This window comes from Sapajus apella, unplaced genomic scaffold, assembly GCF_009761245.1.
Source record: "Sapajus apella isolate SASKATOON/1434 unplaced genomic scaffold, GSC_monkey_1.0 scaffold6, whole genome shotgun sequence".
NCBI classification, from domain to species: domain Eukaryota; kingdom Metazoa; phylum Chordata; class Mammalia; order Primates; family Cebidae; genus Sapajus; species Sapajus apella.
In genome coordinates, this window is record NW_022436946.1 from 41,256,684 (window position 1) to 41,280,066 (window position 23,383).

General features: G+C 35.8%; 1 protein-coding gene across 2 annotated transcripts in view; it reads right to left on the reverse strand.

The window, feature by feature from the left end:
* Positions 1 to 23,383, reverse strand: part of AFG1L (AFG1 like ATPase) — a 221,210-nt gene that overhangs the window by 74,004 nt on the left and 123,823 nt on the right. For both annotated transcript variants that reach the window (XM_032275100.1, XM_032275099.1), the window contains one exon: positions 2,496 to 2,578. In XM_032275100.1, coding sequence (XP_032130991.1) covers positions 2,496 to 2,578 — 83 coding nt within the window. The remainder of the gene's footprint in view (positions 1 to 2,495; positions 2,579 to 23,383) is intronic.

The following is a 23,383-nucleotide window of genomic DNA, read 5'->3' on the forward strand; positions in this document are numbered from 1 at the left end:
TGTTTTGTTTGTTTGTTTGTTTTCAGGCAGATGGGGCAGTTGTCAGTGAAACTGACAAGGAGGGTAGTCTGGACTTGCATATTTAGGAATCAATTCCAGATGTCTGGCCAGATGGTAATAAAGAGAAACACATGCTTTAATAAGGCAATATATAGTGCAGCACATTAAAGTCTATTATGGGGGAAATTTAATAAGTTTTTCTACAAGAACAAGATAAAAAGAAACTTAATTAAATCAAATGTTAAATAACCTCAGAAAATCTTCATGAAAGAAGTTCTACTCAAGTCCTCATTTGAAACAATATAATGCACATCCCTAGCATCCTGTCTTAGTATCTCATATTATTTTCCCACTTCTGAGATGATTTTAATTGCTAATTCTCCTCGAGGATACTTACGTATCTGCCTTCTCCTCTGACTGTGGGGTGCCCCCAAGACTTTCTGTTCTTGACTATGGTCAAGCCCTTTGGATGTTAAATTCAGGAACAAATTTATCTTCCTTGAGAATTAAATGTATGCATGGATGGATAGATTGATAGATAGGCATCTATCTATATCTATATATGTATATATTTTATACATAAATATATTTATTTATATATATGTGTGTGTGTGTGTATATATATATATATATATATATATATATTTTTTTTTTTAAGACAGGTCTTGCTCTGTCACCCAGGCTAAAGTGCAGTGGTATGATTATGGCTTGCTGCAGCCCCTACCTCCCAGGCTCAAGCGATCCTCCCACCTCAGCCTCACAAGAAGCTGAGACTAGAGGCAAGTGCCACCACACCCACTATTTTTTAAATGTTTTGTAGAGACAGGGTCTCCTTAGGTTGCCCAGGCTGGTTTCGCACTCCTGGGTTCAAGCGATCCTCCCACCTTGGCCTCCTAAAGTGCTTGGATTACAGGCATGAGCCATTGTGCCTGGCCTTTGAATTTATATATTTTTCAGGAAAGCTGGTCCAGAGTTTCCTGGTGTCCTTTATAGGTCTGGTTTCCTGGACTCTGGAGATTGTTAGTGTTGGTTTTCCTCTAGAATATTTTTAAAGATCAAAACTGGATTTCACTGGGTTAGACTATTATTACTTTTATCAGGAAAAGGAAGGGGTAACACAGGGTAAGTCAGAGACAGAAAATGGCTATGCTTCAAGCAAAAGTAGCCTTTTCACCTCCAGTAACTTTCGAGACCTCTTCTGCACTATGAAACAAATTTCATAATTTAGACTCAGACTACTAACTTTATTTAAGGAGCTTCCCAATAGGAAAATATTTTTATTCTTCCATGACAATACACTTTTTGACAAAAACAGAGAAGAATTACCTCCTTTAAAAAATAAAGGGAAGAATAATAAATTAATGTAGTGGTATCATACACCTGGAATATCAAGACATAGGTAGTAAAAAAATCAGGGAAAGGCTGTGAATATCAGAAAAATAAAATAACCAGTAAACATAAAAGAAACTAGGAAGAAAAAGTCCAAGTTAAAGCAGAAAAATGTGCTATATGGTTTTTTTTAAATTATGAAGTACTTTAAAGACAAAGTACTTGAGGACAGATGAAGACCCTCTTATAATAATCATCAGGATCTGAATAATAAACTAAAATAGCCCCCTTGGTTCACTGTAAAGTATGCAACTTTAATTCTGTGATTTTTCTAGCTAATTTCTGCTTCAAAAACAGTAAAGTACTTCTGCTTACAAGGTGGCGGAGACAAGAGCTTTTCTCAACCTCTAAAATGCACGTTGTCATCAAAATTTGAATTACCAGAAACATGCCTTTTAGTTAAATTACAATTAGTCCTAAGACAGATCTATTTACTGAGAACTTGCTATGTGCCCAACACTGCTGGCATATACTAAACAACAGTTTGCTTTTGTAAAGCCTTTTTCCTTTTCAGGTTCTCACAAAGGACATTTTAAAACAAACTATATTTGTTTTTTCAGTATTAGCTGCATGTGCTGAATACATCATTGTTATAAATTGCTCCTACTCGGAGCATCTTAGCTTTTAAAAGACAAAAATATATTCAGTTGTATTTGTAACCGATATATATTTTATATCGGTTATATATGGAAATCAATCAATGATAAATACAAACAGATTGACAAAATAAAACAACAATTTTGGGGGAATGGAAATGGCACACTTGTCAGATGATATCCACAAATAATTAATTACTTCACACATTACAGATATTCTCTTAATAGTAGAGTCTCTTTATAAAAGGATACTCATTACATTCTAACCATCTGTCATCATTCTTCCCCAAAAAACTAATTAGGGTTTCATCCAATCACACATTATAAATGATGTAAATATGGATGGTAAAGTTACAGGTTAAATAAGTTAATATAAGAACATTTGAAGTTTAAGCTTCAGAACCAGCCTTTCTGAAGGAACCAGCAGTTCCAATAATTAAACTGCTTATTTTTATCATCTTTTTCGGATTAATGATTAGATATTAAACTTTAAAAATTAAAACAACTTACAGGTAGTAGAGTTTTCCTGCAGCAGGAAGTTCCCTTTTCCGGTAATCTATCCCAGAATCTAACTGTACTGTATTACAGTATTCCTACAATCCAAACATACAAAGTATCTTTTTAAACAAGTAGTGGTTCAGAATTACAATCCTTCCCTTATACTATACATTTTTTAATTTTTCAAATGTTTCCTCAAAAAAATAATATGAGATAACAAGAAAACAATAGAACTCATGCAAGATTACAAAAGTTGCCATATTAAATATATCAAGCCATTGAAATATCAGTTTAAAAAAATTAAAATTTGCATCATGTTTTCTGAAACATTGCCCAAAAAGTGCTGTCATCAAATTCCCCAAATAACTTCATTTGGGTTTTTTTTCAAATAGCCCAATTTCTAATACCCTGGAGTGAGAAACTAGAGGCTATCAGAAAGAATAACTCATGAGTCTTAAGCACCACAGTGGGAGAGAGGCAGCATAAGAAAGCTGGAGCTGGACGTGGCAGCTCACACCTGTAATTCCAGCACTTTGGGAAGCTGAGACAGGTGGGTTGTGTGAGCCTAGGAGTTTGGGACCAGCCTGCGCAACACAGCAAAACCCATCTCTACAAAAAATACAAAAATTAGCTGGGCATGGCAGCACGTGCCTGTAGTTTTGACTACTTGGCAGGCTGAGGTGTGAGGATCCCTTGAGCCTGGGAGGCAGAGATTGCAATGAGCTATGATCATGCCACTGCACTCCAGACTGTGCAACAGAGCAAGAACCTGTCTCAAAAAAAAAAAAAAAAAAAAAGACAGGTTCTTGCTCTGTTGCACAGTCTGGAGTGCAGTGGCATGATCATAGCCAGGTGCAGTGGCTCAAGCCTGTAATCCTAGCACTTTGGGAGGCCGAGGTGGGTGGATCACCTGAGGTCAGAAGTTCAAGACCAGCCTGGCCATCACAGTGAAACCCCATCTTTAAAAAAATTAAAAATAAATAAATAAATAAAGAGAGAAAGAGAGAAAGGGAGAAAGAGAGTTGGGCCAGAACATTAGTGTCCACATTTTAAACCAAATCACCAAACTAGAATGATGATCTAGTTATGTCCAGCCTTTGCTTCTAAATGGCTGCCACTGCCCTTGTCTCCCTTTTAGTTTCCTCTCTGGTCATCAACATTTCAGTGTACTTTCCTTCCATGGATGCCTCTTTTCAACTTTTCAACCCGAGTCATCCTGTGCCACTAATGTCCTTCTCTTCTCCCAAGTACTCCTTTCTTTCCATTCCCTCAGGGTGCATATGTGCACACAGACACATACACTACACACACACACACACACACACACACACACACACACACCCCAAATTCTTACTGAGAGGGCAAATGTAGTTTTGTAACACCTATCTTCTTGGTCAGTTGGATTTTGGAGGCCATGAGAGGAATATATGTAGAGGGTGTGTGTGTGTGTGTGTGTGTGTGTGTGTGGCCATGAGAGGAATACATGTAGAGGGTGTGTGTGTGTGTGTGTGTGTGTGGCCATGAGAGAAATATATGTAGAGGGTGTGTGTTTGTGTGTGTGTGTCTACATAGATAGAGGCATACCTCATTTTATTGTGTTCCCCTTTATTGTGCTTCTCAAATACTGCACTTTTTTAAAGAGTGATGGTTTCTGGCAATCCTGCATGAAGCAAGCCTACTGGCTTCAATTTTCCAACACCAGTGCTCACTTTGTGTCTCTATCACATTTTGGTAATTCTTGTAATATTTCAAACTTTTAAAAATTATATTTGTCATTAATAACATGATCAGTGATCATATGTTAATTATGTGATCAGTGATCTTTGACACCATTACTGTAATTGTTTTAGGGCACCACAAACTGCACCCATAGAAGAGGTTGAACTAAATTTATACATGCTATTTGCATTCTGACTGCTCCACCAACAGTCTGTTCCTCACCCTCTCTTTCTTCTCTCTCTCTCTCTCTCTCTCTCTCTGTCTCTCTGTCTCTCTCTCTCTCTCTTTCTTCTTAGGTGTCCCTATTCTCTGAGAAACAAGAATATTGAAATTATGTCAATTAATAACCCTACAATGGCCTCTAAGTGCTCAGGTACAAGGAAGAGTCACACATCTCTCACTTTCAATCAAAAGCTAGAAATGGTTGAGCTTAGTAAGGAAGGTATGTGAAAAGCCAAAACAGACAAAAACCTAGACCTCTTATACCAAAAAGTTATCTGAGCTGTGATTGCAAAGGGAAAATTCTTGAGGGAAATGAAAAGTGCTACTCCAGTGAACAAATGAACAGTAGGAAGAAGCCGAAATAGCTTTATTATTGACATGGAGAAACATTTGAGTGATCTGGATAGAAGATCAAAACAGCCACAACATTTCCTCAAGCCAAAGCCTAATCCAGAGCAAGGCCCTAATTCCCTTCAATTCTATGAAGGTTGAGAGAGGTGGGGAAGGTGCAGAAGAAAAGCTGAAAGCTAGCAGAGGTTGGCTCATGAGGTTTCAAGAAATAAGTCATCTCTGTAACATAAAAGTGCAAGGTAAAGCAGCAAGTGCTGATGGAAAAGGTGCAGCAAGTTATCTAGAAGACTTAATTAAGATCATTGATGAAGATGACTACACTAAACAATAGATTTTCACTGTAGATGAAACACCCTTCTACCAGAAGATGCCAACTAGGACTTTCATAGCTAAAGAGAAGAAGTCAATGCCTGGCTTCAAAGCTTCAAAGGACAGACTGACTCTTTTGCTAGAGGCTAATGCAGCTGGTGACTTGACTTACCAATCTGAAAATCCTAGGGCCCTTAAAAATTATGCTACATCTACTCTGCCTGTGCTCTATAAATGAAATAACAAAGCTCGTGGATGGCAGCACATCTGTTTACAGTATGGTTTACTAAATATTTTAAGCCTACTTTTGAGAGCTACTGCTTAGAAGAAAGATTATTTTCAAAAGATTACCGCTCATGACAATGCACCTGGTCACCCAAGAGCTCTGATGGAGGTGCACAAGGAGATAAATGTTGTTTCCCTGCCTGCTAACACAACATCCATTCTCATTCTGCAGCCCATGAATCAAGAAGTAATTTCAATTTACAAGTCTTCTTATTTAAGAAATACATTTTAAGGCTATATCTGCCATAAATATCTTTTGTGAAAGGAAGGGCCAATCTATATAGCAACATTCAATATTATCTTATGAAACTGCCACAGCCACTCCAACCTTTAGCAGCCACCATCCTGATTAGTCAGCAGCCACCAACATCAAGGCAAGACCAGCAAAAAGATGACCACTCACTGAAGGTTCAGATGATTATTAGCATTTTAGCAATAAAGTATTTTTTAAATTAAGGATTTTTTAGGCACAATGCTATTGCATACTTAATGACTACAGTACAGTAGAAATACAACTTTTAGATGTACTGGGAAACCAAAAAGTTCCTGCAATTCACTTTATTGCAATACTGTTTTATTGCAGTAGCCTAGAAACAAACCCTCGATATCTCCAAGGTATGACTGTAGAGATATACATAGATAGATAGATAGATAGATAGATAGATAGATAGACAGACAGACAGGGAGATATTCACTTCAGTAGAAGAATGGTGACCAAGAGATTTCAGGACAAGTCAAGAAACAATTATAGGCTGACACTTTGTTTGCCTTCAAAATGAAAATTGCCTTAATGAAAATTCATGGGAAAACCAAATTCATGGGAAAACCATATTTTAACATCATCACTACTTTTATTAATGAAAAAGTGCATTTTTTTTTAAACAGAGTATTGCTCTGTTGCCCCGGCTGGAGTGCAGTAGCATGATCTCAGCTCACTGCAAGCTTCATCTCTTAGATTCAAACAATTTTTTTGCCTCAGCCTCTTGAGTAGCTGGGACTACAGGCATGCGTGACCATGCCTGGGTAATTTTTGTATTTTTAATAGAGACAAGATTTTGTCCTGTTGTCCAAGCTGGTCTTGAACTCCTGGCCTCAAGTGATCTGCTCTCCTCAGCCTCCCAAAGTGCTGGGATTACAAGCAGGAGCCACCACACCCAGTCAAAAACTGCATTTTTCAAATCTTTGGAACCAAGGTATAACTGTGGTGGATTTTAAGACTTGTACATTGTAAAATAATCTCTTCATCCCAACATGCTTTTCTTACAATGTGATGTTGATATTCCAGTTATCAAGAAGTGAAGTCTATGTCCCACCCCTTGAATGTTGTGACTATGATGGAAATGCACTATGCAATCATATCCTAGGTGACACTTAAGGCGGCTTCTTATTGGTTGGAATGCTTGCTCTAGAACTCTGAAGTGCCAAGTGGGCATTTAGTTGCCTGGAGGCTATTATGCTGTGAGAAAGCTTAAACTCTATCATACAGAGAGAGGAGGCCCTGGAGAGGCACTGAGATGACATGAAGACAGAGGTGATGACAGTCTCCAGCTGTTCTAGCTGTAGCCACCATCTTACTCAGGAAGCCAGAATTGCCAGCTGAACCTTTACCAAATCCCTGATCCACAGAAACCAGTAGAGAATAAAGTTTTTAAAGCCTCTTTTACAGTCATTTTACAGTAATATGTTATGCAGCAAGAGATAATCAGAACAGCAATATTTGGGCACACTTGAAAAGTAGCAATGTTCTTCCTCCCTGAAAGAGCATCCTGTGTTGTACTGTTATGCCAGGGCTGAGGGCTGTTTATCATCTGCGTCCAGAGCACAAATTGCATTTCCCCTCCTCCCATGCTGCTGCTAAGGGACTCAGGAGAGTAAAACAGGGTGACCAATAATCCCCTGGGAATAAGGGGTTTCCCCAAGACTGAGGGGAGTTTCTGGATACAGAACTTTCAGTGCTAACACTAGGACAATCCTAGACAATCTGGGATGGTTGGCTACCCTGAGTGAAGACCCAGAAGACTGGGTTGTGGCTAGCGTAGGAATAGCATTTTGATTATATATTAGCAATTCTGAACTTAATTAGCATAAAATAACACCCAAGAAGCTGGTCCTCTAGGGAGGCCTACAAACCTAAGCTTTTGAACTAACATTTGAAGAACAGCCCTGAAAAACTAGCAAAAGTCATGGCTCCCTGCAATGCTGACATGAGCAACCTGTTGGCAATTCCATAAAGACATCCCTAGCTCATCATTCCAAGTTGTCCAAATCCAACTCCCCAGTCCTCTCCTTCAGGACCTGGGCCCTATAACCAATCCCACCAGAGGAGAATACAGCATTGCCCAAATACATGCATTCCACTCTCTCATTGCCTCAAGGTGTCCTGTGTTTTGTACATATACTACATTACTTCTTGAGAAGAAGAGAGATATATATTCATATATATATATATAAATATATATATCTCTCCCCTTGCCTCAAGATGTCCTGTGTTTTTCTTGATGTAGTAAACCAGGAAAAACAGATACTTTCTTCCCCTTGTCCCTGCTTTAATTGTGAGGGCTCAGTCACCTAGTACAAAAAAGAAGGAAAAATGTCCTTATTTAGGGAACATGTCTTACTCAATCTCCCTGAGAAACACCTGCCCTACTATGGTAAGCAATTTTTCATAAGCTACCTTTACTACAGACGTAAATACAGTGTCACAATATGGTCACATAAATATATTTGCCAGGTTCTCTATTCTTTTCAAACTACAATTTACTTTACCTGATTCAGTATTCCTAATTTAGTCAAAAAGTTTCTTATTTTTTACTATTAAAAAATAAGGCTAATGGGAGTTATACAGCTTCAATTTCTCTTTCTGAGTAACTTCTCGATCATATGAGTGATTAAGCCCTACTAAATGATTGCATTTGTACATTCACTAATCACCACTGAGGAATACCTAATCAGCAGCGAAAGAACTATTACCAAAGCCCTTAGATGTTAGCTCTTAATTGTCTGAAAAACACTAACACTCAGTTTATTTATATATATTTGCTTACACTAGATTCTTTAAAGCTCTTTGCAGAAGGGTGGAGGAGGGTGAAAGCCAAGCTGCAAGTTGACAGTGAATCTAGTCAAAAGGGCATGATCTCTTAAGTAGTTTCCTAATTTCCAGTCATATTTACAAGGCCTGTGACCTCTTATCACCATCCAATTCTAATGCGTAACACTAATCAGCCAGCAAAACAAAATTTATTTTAAAATAGTTTGCATATTTATATATACAAAGGACAAATACAATTACACAATCTAAAAAAATGCAATTAGAAAATTTGGGGAGGAAAAGGAGGGAGAATAACACACCCTTCTGAGCATACTCGTGTCAAAGGCCTTTGACTTTGGAAAGAAAAATGTATGACTAAAAGAACTGTATTACAGCAGTGTATATTGTCCCCAAAATCTATTGTGTATATTTTTAGCAATCCTGAATAATACAATTAGAAAAACAGCCATCTCACAAAGTAACTTTATATAGCTTCTACTCCCTTCCAGTTGGAACAAAGAATGAAGACACTGTAGAGAAAATCCTTTAAAACTACAACATACCAACCTCTTAAGCAAAGATTGAAATAATAAACACAGATTTGTCTACCTTAATATTTTTTGTTATAAAAGCAATTTCTCTTATAGAAATTTGGAACATGAGGAAAAAATCCCAAGTACAGAAATCAAACTTCTATCCCTTATCTAAGTGACTGTATTACATAGGCATTTAAAGAATCAAAATTATTAGTGTTTTTCTTGATAATAGTCAACTAATTTGTTTTATAAATTTTTAATGAGTAAGCAATAAAAAGAAAAAATGGTTGAAACTTTTTTTTTCTGAAATGGAGTCTCGCTCTGTTGTGCAAGCTATAGTACAGTGGCGTGATCTCAGCTCACTACAACTTCTGCCTGCCGGTTTCAAGAAATTCTCCCTGCCTCAGCCTCCTGAGTAGCTGGGATTACAGATGCCCACCACCATGCCCAGCTAATTTTTGTATTTTTTAGTAGAGACGGGGTTTCACCAGGTTGGCCAGGCTAGTCTTGAACTCCCGACCTCAGGTGATCCACCCGACTCGGCCTCCCAAAGTGCTGGGATTACAGGCATGAGCCACCACAGCTGGCCGAGACTTTTTCTTATTCCAGGAAATACAATTTTAAATAACTAAGATATATCATTTTACTTGATTATTTAAGAAATGTATTTTAAGGGGGCTGGGTACAGTGGCTCATGCCTGTAATCCCAGCACTTTGGGAGGTTGAGGCGAGCAGATCACCTAAGGTCGGGAATTCGAGACCAGCTTGCCCAATATGGTGAAAACCCATCCCTGCTAAAAATATAAAAATTAGATGGGCATGGTGGCATGTGCCTGTAATCTCAGCTATTTGGGAGGCTAAGGCAGGAGAATAACTTGAACCTGGGAGGCGAGGTTGCAGTGAGCCAAGACTGCACCATTGCACTCAAACCTGGGCAACAGAATGAGAATCCATCTCAAAAATAAAAAGTAAAATAAAAATGTATCTTTTTTGAACTAAAAAAGTGATCCATGCTTATTATAAAACATTCAAACAATATTAAAAGTAGAAATGAATATCCCTTTCTCAGAAAAAAGTTTGTTTATAGCTTATATAAGTTTTTTCTACACATATAGAGACTACAGAGATAGATGTCTATCAGATCATATATATAGTTCTATGCTTAATTCTTTTTGATATCTTAAAAGCTCTATGAGAGAAAATAAACATTTAAATACAGAAAAGCTAAATTGCATATTGTACTAATTTCTTTGCTAAGAATACAATTAAGGGTGGGAGACTGAATAGGTGTCTTTTTATTTTATTTTGAGACAGCTATACATTCTAAGACAGCTGTTTGAGTCTTATTTAAAGTAATCATGTACTACTACTTCTAAGTTTAAACAATGATATATGAGAAAACTCAATACATAAGCTGCTCCATATTTTAAGGTTTTTATAATTTAACTTAAATACAGAAAAGTACATAAATTGTAAATGTCCAGCTCAATCATGAAACAAAATATCACCAGCATCTCTGAAGCCCCCTAATATCACCTTCTACTCCCCAGAGGTAACCACTATTCTGATTCTAGCGCCACAGAATTTTGCCTGTTTCTGGAGCTTTACATAAGTGAAATCATGTAGTATATATTCTTTTGTGATAGGTTCTTTTATGTCTGTGAGATTCCTCCATCCATATGTTGTGTATAGCTATAGTTTATTGATTGTCATTATCATATTCTCTGTATGAATATGCCACAATTTATGGGTTCATGCTACTACTGATGGACATCTGGGTTGTTTCTAGGTATTTGCTCTTACAAATAATGCAGCCACAGACATTCTTGCATGAGATTTTTGGTGCACATATGTACATGCTCTTGTTGGACATATACCTAAAACAGGAACTGTTGGACCACAGAGTAAAAATATACTCAGCCATAGTGGATACTGCCTATTTTCCAAGGTGGTTGCACCAAGCTATACTCCCCTCACTAGTGTGCGAGCACCCTTAAGTGTTCATTTGCTGCTGGTATATAGAAATACAATTTATTTTTAAATGCCAACTTTCTACCTTAGGAACTATCTTATTAATGTAACTTTTATATGCTGATTTTCAGGATGATACTAAAGATGTTTCACATATTTCATAAAATATGCCACATTGTTTTATATCACAAAAACGTGCACTTATGGTTTAACAAGTCCCCTCCAAATTCAGTATTTATTTCGAATACTATAGGCTGGGCACTTTCTTAGTTACTAGAGATATAATGATGAATAAGATACAGCTTTTGCTCTGACAGCCTGGTAGTAATCAGGTATCTGTTTAAGTTATCATTTTCTTCTCACCATCACAGACATAATTTTTCAAGTTCATAAATTGAGAAGTCCTCTGCCAATTGCCACACTGTGTGATTTTAGCCTGTTATGTAACCTCTTCAGATGTCAGTTTTTCTCCTCTACAAAACAAAGGAATTGAGTAGATCCCTTTAAGCTCCAAAACTCTTAACATTATTGCTGTTCTCTCACTTCAGGGCTCTTCCATGCTGAGTTCTTCTTTGGGTTTACCTCATTTTAGAGCAGACCACAGCCTGAGTCTACCTCAAGCTGTATCAGCCTACTTTGCTTTGTTGATCATCTCATATCCCAAAGTAAATCAAAAATGTCTTTCTTCCTATCTCCCCACTTCTCCTTACCCTATTTGTCCCACACTTAAAATACCCACATCCTATTAACTTATTAGATAAGGTCTGTATCCCTTCTTTTTATTAAGCAGTTTCAGAATTTCTTTCTCCTTACAAAACACAGGAATGGGGATATTTAAGCATCATAATGTGCTTATTATGTGCTTCAGATGTGCTAGGCAACGGACTTGGCTTTATCTCATATCATCCTTGTAATATCCATCCCCAGGGCAAGGCAATACTTCGCAAAATCCCCATTTAAAGTTGAGGAAACATAGGATCAGAGAGGTTACTTATGGGCGAATTGCATCTCCCTAAAGTTCATGTTAAACTCTAACCCTCAGTACCTCAGAATGTGACTGTATTTGGTGACCGAGCCTTTAATTCAGTTAAAATGAAGTCTGACTGGCATCTGTATGAGAAAAGGAAATGTGGAAATGTGGACACAGTTATGTGTGTACCCCACAGAAAGGCCACATGAAAACACAGCGAGAAGGCAGCCATCTGCCAGCCATGAGAGAGGCCTCAGGAGAGACCAAAGCTGCCCACACCTTTGTCCTTCCAGCCACCAGAACCATGAGAAAGTGAATTTCCGTGGTTTAAGTAATCCAGTCTGTCGAATTTTGTTTTAGCAGTCCTAATAAACTAATATGATAACCAATATGCTACCTTGCTCCAGTAATTAGCATTCAGAAAGGTATTTTAAAAAAGAGGAAAAAAAGAAGGAATTGCAAGATTCAAAAAAGCAAGCAAGCCAAGGCAGAAGCTAAAGGCACACCTCCAAACACTTGCTTGTGAGGTGAGTCACAATCTGACTCTTTCTGCAGCCACAGCTAGAAGAAAATATCACAGTAAATTCACAATTCACAGTGCATCCAAAAAGAGACCACATAGTTTGTAGGTGGCTGAGCTGTGATTTGACCAGGACAATCTTGCCCCCAAATCCATGGTCCTCCCACTATGTCACGCTGATTTATTCAACAGTAGCCACAAAATCATTTTCCTTTAGTCTTATACAACTTACATAAGTCATTTTTGCTTCTCCATCTCTCCCCCACCATCTCAAATTAATTGTCTCTGTACAGTGTAAATATGCTAATTACTCTTCTTGGGCTCACACAATATGATTCTACATGATTTCCTTTAGGCATTTAGTCCAAAACCATGTATGAGATAATGTACCCCATGCTAAATTCTGTACTATAATGGGTTATAGTAAATTTCCGTTACATAGGACATTTTCTATGTTTATCTAAAATGTCTGCTCAATTCATAGTCCACTGTTCGTATGGCTTTCACTTGATCATCTAAACCAAAGACCTCAGTCTTGGAAAGGAAACTCCTACACAGCACCATATACTCACAGATCCTTCAAAGCAGAATAGAGTCTAACAAGGATGATGATTTCCTCTCTGTCTCTCAGAGAAGCAAAAATGAAAAGTACAAAGTAATCTCTGACAATTACTCTCTTCCACAAAATACACATAATTCCTCTCACATTTTAGTAGGTCCTATAATAAGAACTGGCATAAACTTGGTAAGAGAATTTGAGGTGTAAATAAATAAGTCCATCTTTACCATCAGCATCAACTGCTATGGTCTAAATATTTGTGTCCCCCTCAAAATTCATATGTTGAGACCTAATCTCCAGTGTGATATTAGGGGGAAGGGCCTTTGGGAGGCGATTAGGTCCTGAGGGCAGATCCCTCATTAATGGGATTATTGCCTTTATAAAATAAAAGGCTGAGGGAGCTTGTTTGTCCCTTCCTTCCATGATGTGAGAACACAGCTAGAAGGTAATATCTTGGAATCACAAAGGGAGCCCTCATTCGACACTGAATCTGCTGGTGCCCTCATCTTAGACTTCTCAGCCTGGACTAAGACATCATGGTAACAGCAAACACTGGTATAAGGGCTTACCATGTGCCAGGGACTATTGTAAGATCCTTAAATGTATTCAATTAATTATTTCAACCACTATGAGGTAGAAATTATTATTACTCCATTTTACAAATGAATGAAGAAACTAAAGCACAGAGAGGTTAAGTAACTTGTCCATTGTCAAAGAGACCAAAAGTGATAGAACCAGGATTCAAATGCAGGCATTTTGGCTCTGCTGTTTCATAATAGCCCAGGATATGCTCAGGTAACCATGGTTCTTGCTTGGATGCACAACGGAAAATTCACATGGGCTTGCTGGGAGATTTTCACAGTACTCCGTCAGCTTGCCTGGCAATGTCCTACATCAGTTGCCCTCTGCTCCTGTGCTCACTGAGTAAGGCCCAAACTTGTCTGCTTTCCTGAGAAATAACTATGTTGCGATCAACAGATTGGTTTATTTATTTAAAACCTAATCTCATACAAAAATGATATAACGCAGCTTCCTGGAGACTTTGTGTAGCTGTTATATGTTACACTGCAACATTAAAAAGTGGGTAGTTTTCTTTGGGTTTCAAGCCTGTAAGTTCTATATGACCAGGATCATGTCTGTTTTGCCATCACTGCCTCTCCAGCAGTTAGTATCTAGTACATAGTACATAGTACATAGTAAATGCTCAGTAAATACTCACCAACTGAACGAACCATTAGCAAACACTTATGTGTAAAGCTCTAGTGCAAGTTAGTATGTTAGGAACTACAGGAAGAAGCCAACTAGTGAAGTCCCTTTCTCAAAGAGCTTTTACGACAAAATGAAGCATTCTTCCAGCTATGTTCTGCCAGCAAGACACCACCTCCACAGAAAATAAAAAAGTTAACCAGGTGTAGCGGTACACACCTGTAGTCTTAGTTCCTTCAGAGGCTGAGGCGGAAGGGTCACTTGGGCCTAGGAGATCAAGTCTGTAGTGAGCTATGATCACACCACTGCACTCTAGCTTGGGCAACAGAGCAAGACACCATCTCCAAAAAGGTAAATAAACAAAAATTAAAAATTAAAATATTAAAAATGAGATTGAGTTATACCTAATATCAAAGATCTCTAGGATATCTCTGAAGCATAACTCAACTAAGGTATATATACATATATCTATCTATATATATAGATATAGATATATCTATATATATAGATAGATATAGATATAGATAGATATAGATATTTCTAAATAGATATAGATATAGATATTACTCCATTAACTTACAACAAAACAAAACTATATGTTTGGATATATATATAGATATGTATGCATATAAATGTACAGAAAAATGCTTCAAAAGATACAGACTAAATTTTTTTTTGGATTCCACTTTCTAAGGATTTAGAAAAGCAAGGATACACACTAAATTTTTAACAGTGGCTACTCCTGGGGAGGGAAGTAGGAATGAGGTGAAGTAGAAGGTGGAGGAGGGATGGGAAGAGGGAAGAGTGGTGAAAGGTGAGTTTTAATATTTAGTATATATGTTTATGTGATGTTTGCATTTGTTAGCCTATCATGCATTCATATATCTCTTATGAAAATTTACAAAAGGAAAGATCTTAGTGTATTGTCCCCAAAGACTGGTGCTGGGAAAAAGCTGATAGCTGTCTTATTGAAATCACCATTATCTATTTCCAATTCTGTCATAATAAACAGAATTTTAATTAATATTTCATTCTTCTCCCACTGTTTACCTTATCCAAGAAAACCAGAGTCCTAAAGGGGGTGGGGGAAGAAAAATAGAAGAGTGGCATACCATAGGCTGCAAAGAAGTTGAAACATGCATCTTTAGAGAATCTTTTTTATAACTATGCTACCAAACACACAACTACATCTCCTGTAAGCTTTAATTTTCTCCCACAGAAAGGCTATGCAATATAGCTTTGAGCTAATAGGAAGTTCCCACTATACATGCAGCCTCGCAAAATTAGTTTTTCAACATCCAGTAAATTTACCAAGATTTTTTCTTCTTCTGCACAAATAATTATAGGTAAGCAATAACTTTTCTAACAACAACAACAAAAAAAACTGCACTATAATTACACAAAGCCCATAAGGCATATGATTCATTTACACTGTAATTACCACTCTGGAATAATGAAGAAAAACAATATCTCAATAAAATATTTAGCTTAAAAAATGACCCCTGCCCATTTTCAGAGGCTTCATTATTTAGAGTTTTAGTATCCAGGATAGCATTTATAAATATTCTAAACTTTGGTTCTGCTTTCTTCATTGTATTTGCTCAACTTTTTGTCATTTCACTGCTCATTAGCACCTTTATCTGAAGATGAAAAGAGACAAATTCAGTCACTCTTAACAACAGTCAATTCTTATTGCTGATAAAAAATATGAAGAGTAAATTTTAAGCTATTATCTAAAACCAATATTTGAATATCACTATATTTAACTTACCATTGTGTATGACTAAAGCTAGATTAATAAGATAGATTATGCTTTTACATAAAAGAAAGATAAAAACTTTCTTATCAGTAAGAGCAATTGAGAATATAACTAATTCCACCTAAAGACAATAAGGTATGCAATATGTAACTATAGTGAATATATGTGTATATGCATATGTATTTGTATATATGTCTTCATACCCACACATACACATACACACACACATACTGTGCAACATGGTTTGGTGGGAAGAGCTCTCAATAAAAAGTAGGAAATCTGAATTGTAGATCTGGCTCTGCTGCTATCTGGGCCATCTTAGGTAAGATGATCTTAGGGATGAGCTTTGATTGCCTCCACTGTATAATAAGGTGTTTCTAAACCTAAATAAGTGTTTCTAAAGTGCCTTCAAACTCTGTGAGTACACGCGCGCACGCGCGCACACACACACACACACACACACACACTCTTTTATTTACAGGCAAGGCTTGTATTCACTAGCATATACCAGTATGGGGCAACTGATCACAACACAGCATCTGCTATGATTGGTCTGCCAATGCTATACCAGTTGTTAAAAAGTGTGAACAATCATCCTTATTTACAAGCAGTCTCCAAATTATAAAATGTCTACTATGTGTAACCCTCCGTTTGTATTCTGCCATCTACACACAATGAGAACATTCCAGGAGCTAAATATGCTCTCTTAACCTCTGGTTACAACCTAGAGTGCTATCCCTTTCCTACAGCCCCCATCAAAAACAGTTTCTACATATGCCTTGCTCTGTATTTCTCAGCTCTCACTATGCATAACTTATTTAGTTCCATGTCAGGTAACTTCTATATATACCAAAACCATTTTTAGCTTTCTTCCTCTGCCCTTTCTATCTCCCTTCTAAGCTTTGTCCAGTTGTCTTAGGAAATCTCCATTTCAATTTCCAGTTGGAGTAAAAACAAAATCATAAGCACGACTATTAAACCAAGAGTGATGGTAGCAATACATTTATGTAAAGAAAACAAAAGGCAAAACAAAGCTCCAGTTTCAGCAACCTCTGAAATTTGTAAACACATAATGGAGTCCATTCAGAATTCACAAACATTTCTATCTCATCTATTCCTCCTCCACAATCACCAGCATCACAAGATAGAAAACTTATTTAAAAGTTGTGCTTTTAATATATTGCAATTTACATAATTGCTAGTATTATAACCTCCCAACACACAGCTAACCACTTCTAACTCAGTCTCTATTATATATATTACAATATATCTCTAACATTATAATATTTTTCTATGCTATATTACAACCATTTTTTGTCTAATTCCCCTACTAGAACATCCTAATTTCCCTGATGGCAGAATTCAGCTCAGCAACACATTTATCATTGTATCCCCAGTGACTAAGCCCTTCAAAAATGCATGTTGAAATCTAACTACTGCTTTCTTCTACTTTATTTTACAAGGGCATAATATATGAGCTATTTGGAGCAATTAGGCTTTCGTAGACCAGGTAGCCTAAGACTTTAATATCACATTTAGAACACCAGTTGAGGGAGAAATCTATCATAGTTCAAAAGAAATAATTTATAAATAAACTTCTGAAACTTAATCTTTTTGAAAATCCATAGCATCATGAGGGCCTTGGCAACTTTGTAGTCCAATCCCATCATTTACAGATGAAAAAATGTAAGCTCACACAGGTTTAAGAGGCTTGCCAGTGACAGAGCAAAGTCAGTGACAGAGACAGGCCCACAAAGATTGCCTTCTCATTCCATTGATTTTTCTGCTACATCATGGAAATCAGAAAAAAAAAAGTGTGATATGATTATCTAATTTGTATATATACATATACTAACACACATACATGCATACATATTACATATATATTTCACATTCTTCTACTTTAAGTTATTTTAGATAGTATGTCAGAGTTTATTCAGTTAATTAACTATGTATTTATAATATATGAATCCTATCAATCATAATAGGCTAAGGAATACAAGATAAATATTTCCACATATCTTTAGAGACAAATTACAAAGTTCACATTTAATAAAAACCAAACCACCAGTTGTTTGTGTTCAAATTGTATATTCTGATAGAGTATATTCTGATTACACATTAAAAAGTCCTTTTTTTATATTCTAACTTAAATGCCAGTGCTCATTTTGTTCTTATTACTTGTGTATGCTTGTGTATATATTCAGAAGCGACACTGTTCCAATAAGCTACATATACTATTTAACACAACTTATGGGAGGTGTAGATACAGTCAATAGTAAACAAATATGCAATGTATTTTACACTAAGAACCCCTAATATACCATAATTTTGATAGAGAAAAGCTAAATTCATTATGGCAGAAGAAAATTTCTTAAGATATTTTGAAGCCCTAAAAACTTAGCCAAACTATTGTTCAATGTGCACACCGTTTGTGTCTTCATGCTCAGATGTTGTTGAAACAGCAGACTTAAAAGAAATAATGTCAATGAATCCTACCAAGCACTATACATGACCTCTGGGGTAATTAGCAATCATTCAAAAGCAACAAGACTAAAATGTTCTATTCTTTATTACTGTCAGCTCTTATCTTGATCAGCATTTTAATAAAGATGGTTCGTTTCTAAGACAGTTTCATGAATCAGTCATAATTACATTCTGACATGCAGTGAATAGTAAAGCAAAACTAAATATCACTTCATCAACCTTTCTAACCTTTATGCAAGTATTAACTGTAAATAATTTTTACACAATCCTACAACAGAAAATCTGCATATTTCTTAGCTTTGTACATACTTTACCCCAAATGAATTTCCTGTGACCTATACCTGAAAAACACAATCAGCCATAATTATCCAGTTTTGTGAGATGTTCAGGTGTTGCCTTTCAGAGTTCAAATCAACTTCAAGTATAAAAGGCTACTTTATTCTACAAATGGCACAATATGCAAAATGGGTTAAGTAGCCAAAAGCATCTCAGAGCATTGTGGCTTGAAAGAAGTCTATCCAGAATCAAAACGTCATAGTAAAACTACTCTAAAGCAGAGCAATGCTTATAAAAATAACTTCACAGATTACATATTAAGGAATAAGTCCTACAATTAAAATGTTAAAAGAATAATATTAATTAGAAGGAAATCTGAGCATCTGAGCATATTTGAAGGGTAGATTTTTTAAAATGTAATTTCAAAGTAGCTGATAAAGAGACTGAACATTTATCCGAATTATAAAACTTAGAGAGGCTATTCTGATATTGAGGATAATATACAAATTATTTCAGCACCTCCTTCCTCCCACAAAATACCTGATTTACTTTAGAGTTTTTAAATAGCCTCCCCCGCCCCCCCCTTTTTTTTTTTTTTTTTTTGCTGAGGACTAATTTTGAAAAAATATTTTGGATAAAGTTAACATAATTCAACTACAATAAAAAGTCGATAACTGTATTTTAGGTGATTTACTGTTTCCGTGCTTCAGAAAATTTCAAAATAAATACAATGCTTTCTCGAAATCCTGAGCTCAAGTAATTCACCCACCTCAGAATAAACGCAATGCTTTCTCAAGAATAATTTCTTGACTTTCCAATAATGGATATAGCACAAATTGACAATTTTGGACACAGGTTCTCAAACCTATGTTTCAACTATGCCTCTCCAATAAATGAAGTTTGCAGCAAATCTACTAATATTTTTAACGAAACTGATTTCCACTTAAAAACTTAAATTCTGTGAAGCAGTGACCTGCTTACCATTTTACTTTGTTTGATTTCAATTTGAAAACAAGTTCTTTCCAAAAACAATCTAAAATTATTCCCTATATGTCTTCTTATATATTCTATTATAGAACAACTTTACTAGAATGTTACTGATTTAAAGGCAAAAAGGGAATATAGCAAGCGTCTTTTTCAGTGGGATTTAAAAATGTATACATCTTTTCTATGATAATTTTTGTTTAAGTTTTCTATTTAGCTTTCTTGAGCATCATTCCCATCTCTTATTGGAGGTGCAAGCAAAGAAGAAAAAAGAAGTGTTAATTTAAGAAAACAGATTTCCCAGAAAGAAAAAAAAACTGTGATTAAGATTTAAACAAAAGCTAAAGATGGCTTCCTCTGAGCCCTGATGAGGTCCGCTACCTCATTACAAACAACTGAAAACTTGTGATGCATTTTGTTTCAAGAGAATCCAAAAGTCCTTGGTCTAAAGCAGACAGGGGGGTGCAGGGTCCATTCACTCTGTCTGTATCACAACCATTATGTAAAAAGTATAAAACACTGCCTTTATGCTGCCAAGCCACAATGACTCTTCCTACATCAAAGGATTTTCACCACTAGGGTTTTTTCATCAAAATTTATTCAAGCTAAGGGCAGAGAGACAACGATTCATACACGCTAATTACGCCTAATTATCTATTCCCTTTTCTGACCAGCTTCGGCCAGTGTTATTTGCTATCTGGATTTCTCACAACCTCCCTTTGCCCTGTCCATCCAGCCCAACAGTGAAGGCTTTGAAGAAAACAGTTGTGGCTTTTTAGAATTTCCTCAATATAGAGTTCAAGCAAATTAAATAATGATTCTGTTAGTTTTGACACATTTATGTGTTCAATATGAGGACCTCTTGGTTAATTTGGCAAATTCCTCACATCTCTTCATGGCTGGAATCATAGTAACACCCTCTCTTATAGGAGCTTCTCCTCATGCTTTCTTTTCATGATCTAAATGAAATGTTTATTGGATTAAAGTTCTTCTCTGCAGACCTCCATGGTGGCCTATGACAAAGAGCTTAAAAGTTCTATTAATTGGCTTGAGTTTTCAGGGAGGGGAAAGGGAGAATTTTATTTCACATTACATCACTAGCCAAGAAAATTGCCACGTGTAATTAAACTAATTTATCTCATCATTCAAAGAACTAGCTAATCCATATTTAAGACACACTTCCTTTAAGCCATTTTTGTCATCAAATAATTGATATCTTGTGATTTAACCAAAAATAACTATTTATTATTCTAAGAGAAGAGAAGTCAAGTCCTAAACAGTATATATTTTACATGTAAGCAATAGCTTGTTGCATTCTAAATAAATACAAATATATAATTTACATTATTTCATGGGAAATCTTTCTTTTTATTTTACATGAGATAATTAGAGAAAATATTTTAAAAGGCATACACCTAAAATTACTTTTCCATAGATAGGCCCTGACTAATACAAGGTCTACATTCTGTTATGAAGATGGACAAGGATTATATTTTAAATCCACATCACAACTATTTTCATCCTAGATATTTATTAATTGCAAGGACACAGCACAAAAACACCATTACAAACAAAAATAAAAATTCAGTTCCTGTAACTATAGCCAATTTTCTTAAATAAATTTTTTCAAACGTACATGAAATAGGTTAATTTAAGAAAATATCTTGGGTAGATTTCCTAGACTGAGTTAGACTAAAACTTGATAATTTTAGAAATATTTTACAAGTCAAATGGTGATTTTATATTGTAAAATATTAAATACTAGAATTCAAATTTCACACTTAAAACAGTTTGTGGGGGAAAGCCACAACTCTTTTCACTTCAGGAGTTCCCTGCTCCTTTTGTTCCGTCTTTGTTTCTTTCAATCTTAAGTATTAAAAAGCCAACTCATAAGTAAAGACATTATCACATGAACAAAGGGTTAATCCTTGCAAGGCTGACTCAGGTGACAACGCAGTAGAGGTCACAGAGGCGGACACTGACCCCAAAGGCTGATTCTGATTATTTAGCACTCTGAAAGCTCTGGTATTGAAAGTTATAATGAACAAACTGACAAATCAATTTCACCAATGAAATGAAAACTGTGGCAGGAAAAATGACAAATATACATTTATTTAGCAAGTCTATTAACTCCTAATGCAGGTGGCTGGACAAAGGCTGAACACTGAAGCATTTTATCTGAGGGTTATAATCAAACAAGTTGTCTAAAGTTTGTAACTGGAAATCGCACAATGGGAATATTCTAGTTTACTATCAGGAAAAAATTTCTTATCCTTGGAAAAATTTTCTCAGAAAACAAAAACATAAAAGCTAATATATCACTTAATTTTTTTTAAGTTTGAGATAAAGGATGCACAACAGTGTCAAGAAACAACAACCAAGTAGAAGATATGATGTCATTACCTAAACATTAAACAAATATTACAAAAGTAGCAATAATAAGAACAGAATTGTTACTACCTTAGATTATATTCTTTATTTTAAACCCAACAAATAAATCAGATAGTGATGCTTTCCAAATGGACAACTCTTTATTAAGAAAAGGAAAATTCATATTTATAAGAGTTAATGCTGGAATTATTTTTCTCTAATCATCTGACTGAAATTCATCAAAGAGAAAATTATATTGTAGAATACCTTGTTCGTTATTTTTCACCTTTAGTTACCACTCAGTAAGCTAATCATCTAACATTTAATTTTAAGAAGAAATTTAGAAGTTAAGAAAGAAGATAGGTTGCTAAGCTGTCATTGCGAATGAGAAAGTGCTAAATTACTGATATTAAAATCCATCACTGTGTGCGAAAACACTACATATGATCTTGTACAGGAACATTTCCCATGGGGAGACTATTTTAGATTATTTCACACTGTTAAACTGATTAAGAAAATCATAAAAAGAAAGCTAATGAAATTCATGCTGAGAATTTTTTAAACCTTAAAACTTAAAAAAAGCATTTATTTCTTTTAGGGTTCATTATGGAATGAAATAAACTAAATGGTTTATGAAAGTGTAAGTGATAGAGTAAACAGACAGATTTTTACCCAAATATAAAATATTTGTCCAAAATATCATGAATTGCTACAATTTGATCAGCTGAGAATAGCAATGCTTGCCAGGCAATCTAATCTTCAAGAAGGCTGGTAATAGTAGTTAAATTGAAATTAACCTATGAAACTATTCTTCTGATCAAAATATCTAGTAGTTCTCCTTTCCTTTTAACCACACTAATTTCAAATAATATTTATAATGCAGTGAGATTATATTCCATAAATATTATTCAATGAATGTACATTTAAGATATCTTATTCCATTTAAATGTATGAAATTGAAGATATTTCTAAGAAAGTTGATCCTAACAAAGCTGGATCAACTGCTACCAACTGTTCAGCCCTGCTTTAGCTCCAGCCACTTGTGGCAAACAACCTTGTTTCCTTACAGATTCCAACATGTGACTTTGGTGCCCTGTTACTTGTGAAAAATCTTGTCTTTGATGTAGTCAAAAAAATTCATGTAGTTAACGTAAAAAATATCTGACTCACAAGAAAGCCAACTGTATGTCTTGTGATGGGACAGTTCATAATGTAGTTCCTAGACCATTTTGCAAATTGTTCTTGTCACCAGATGTGTTCAGACATTGCTGCGCAATTGTGGGGGAGGGGAGGGGGAAAGGTGAGAGGAGATACTTACTGGTCTTTTTGTTTTATACCTTCCCCAAGA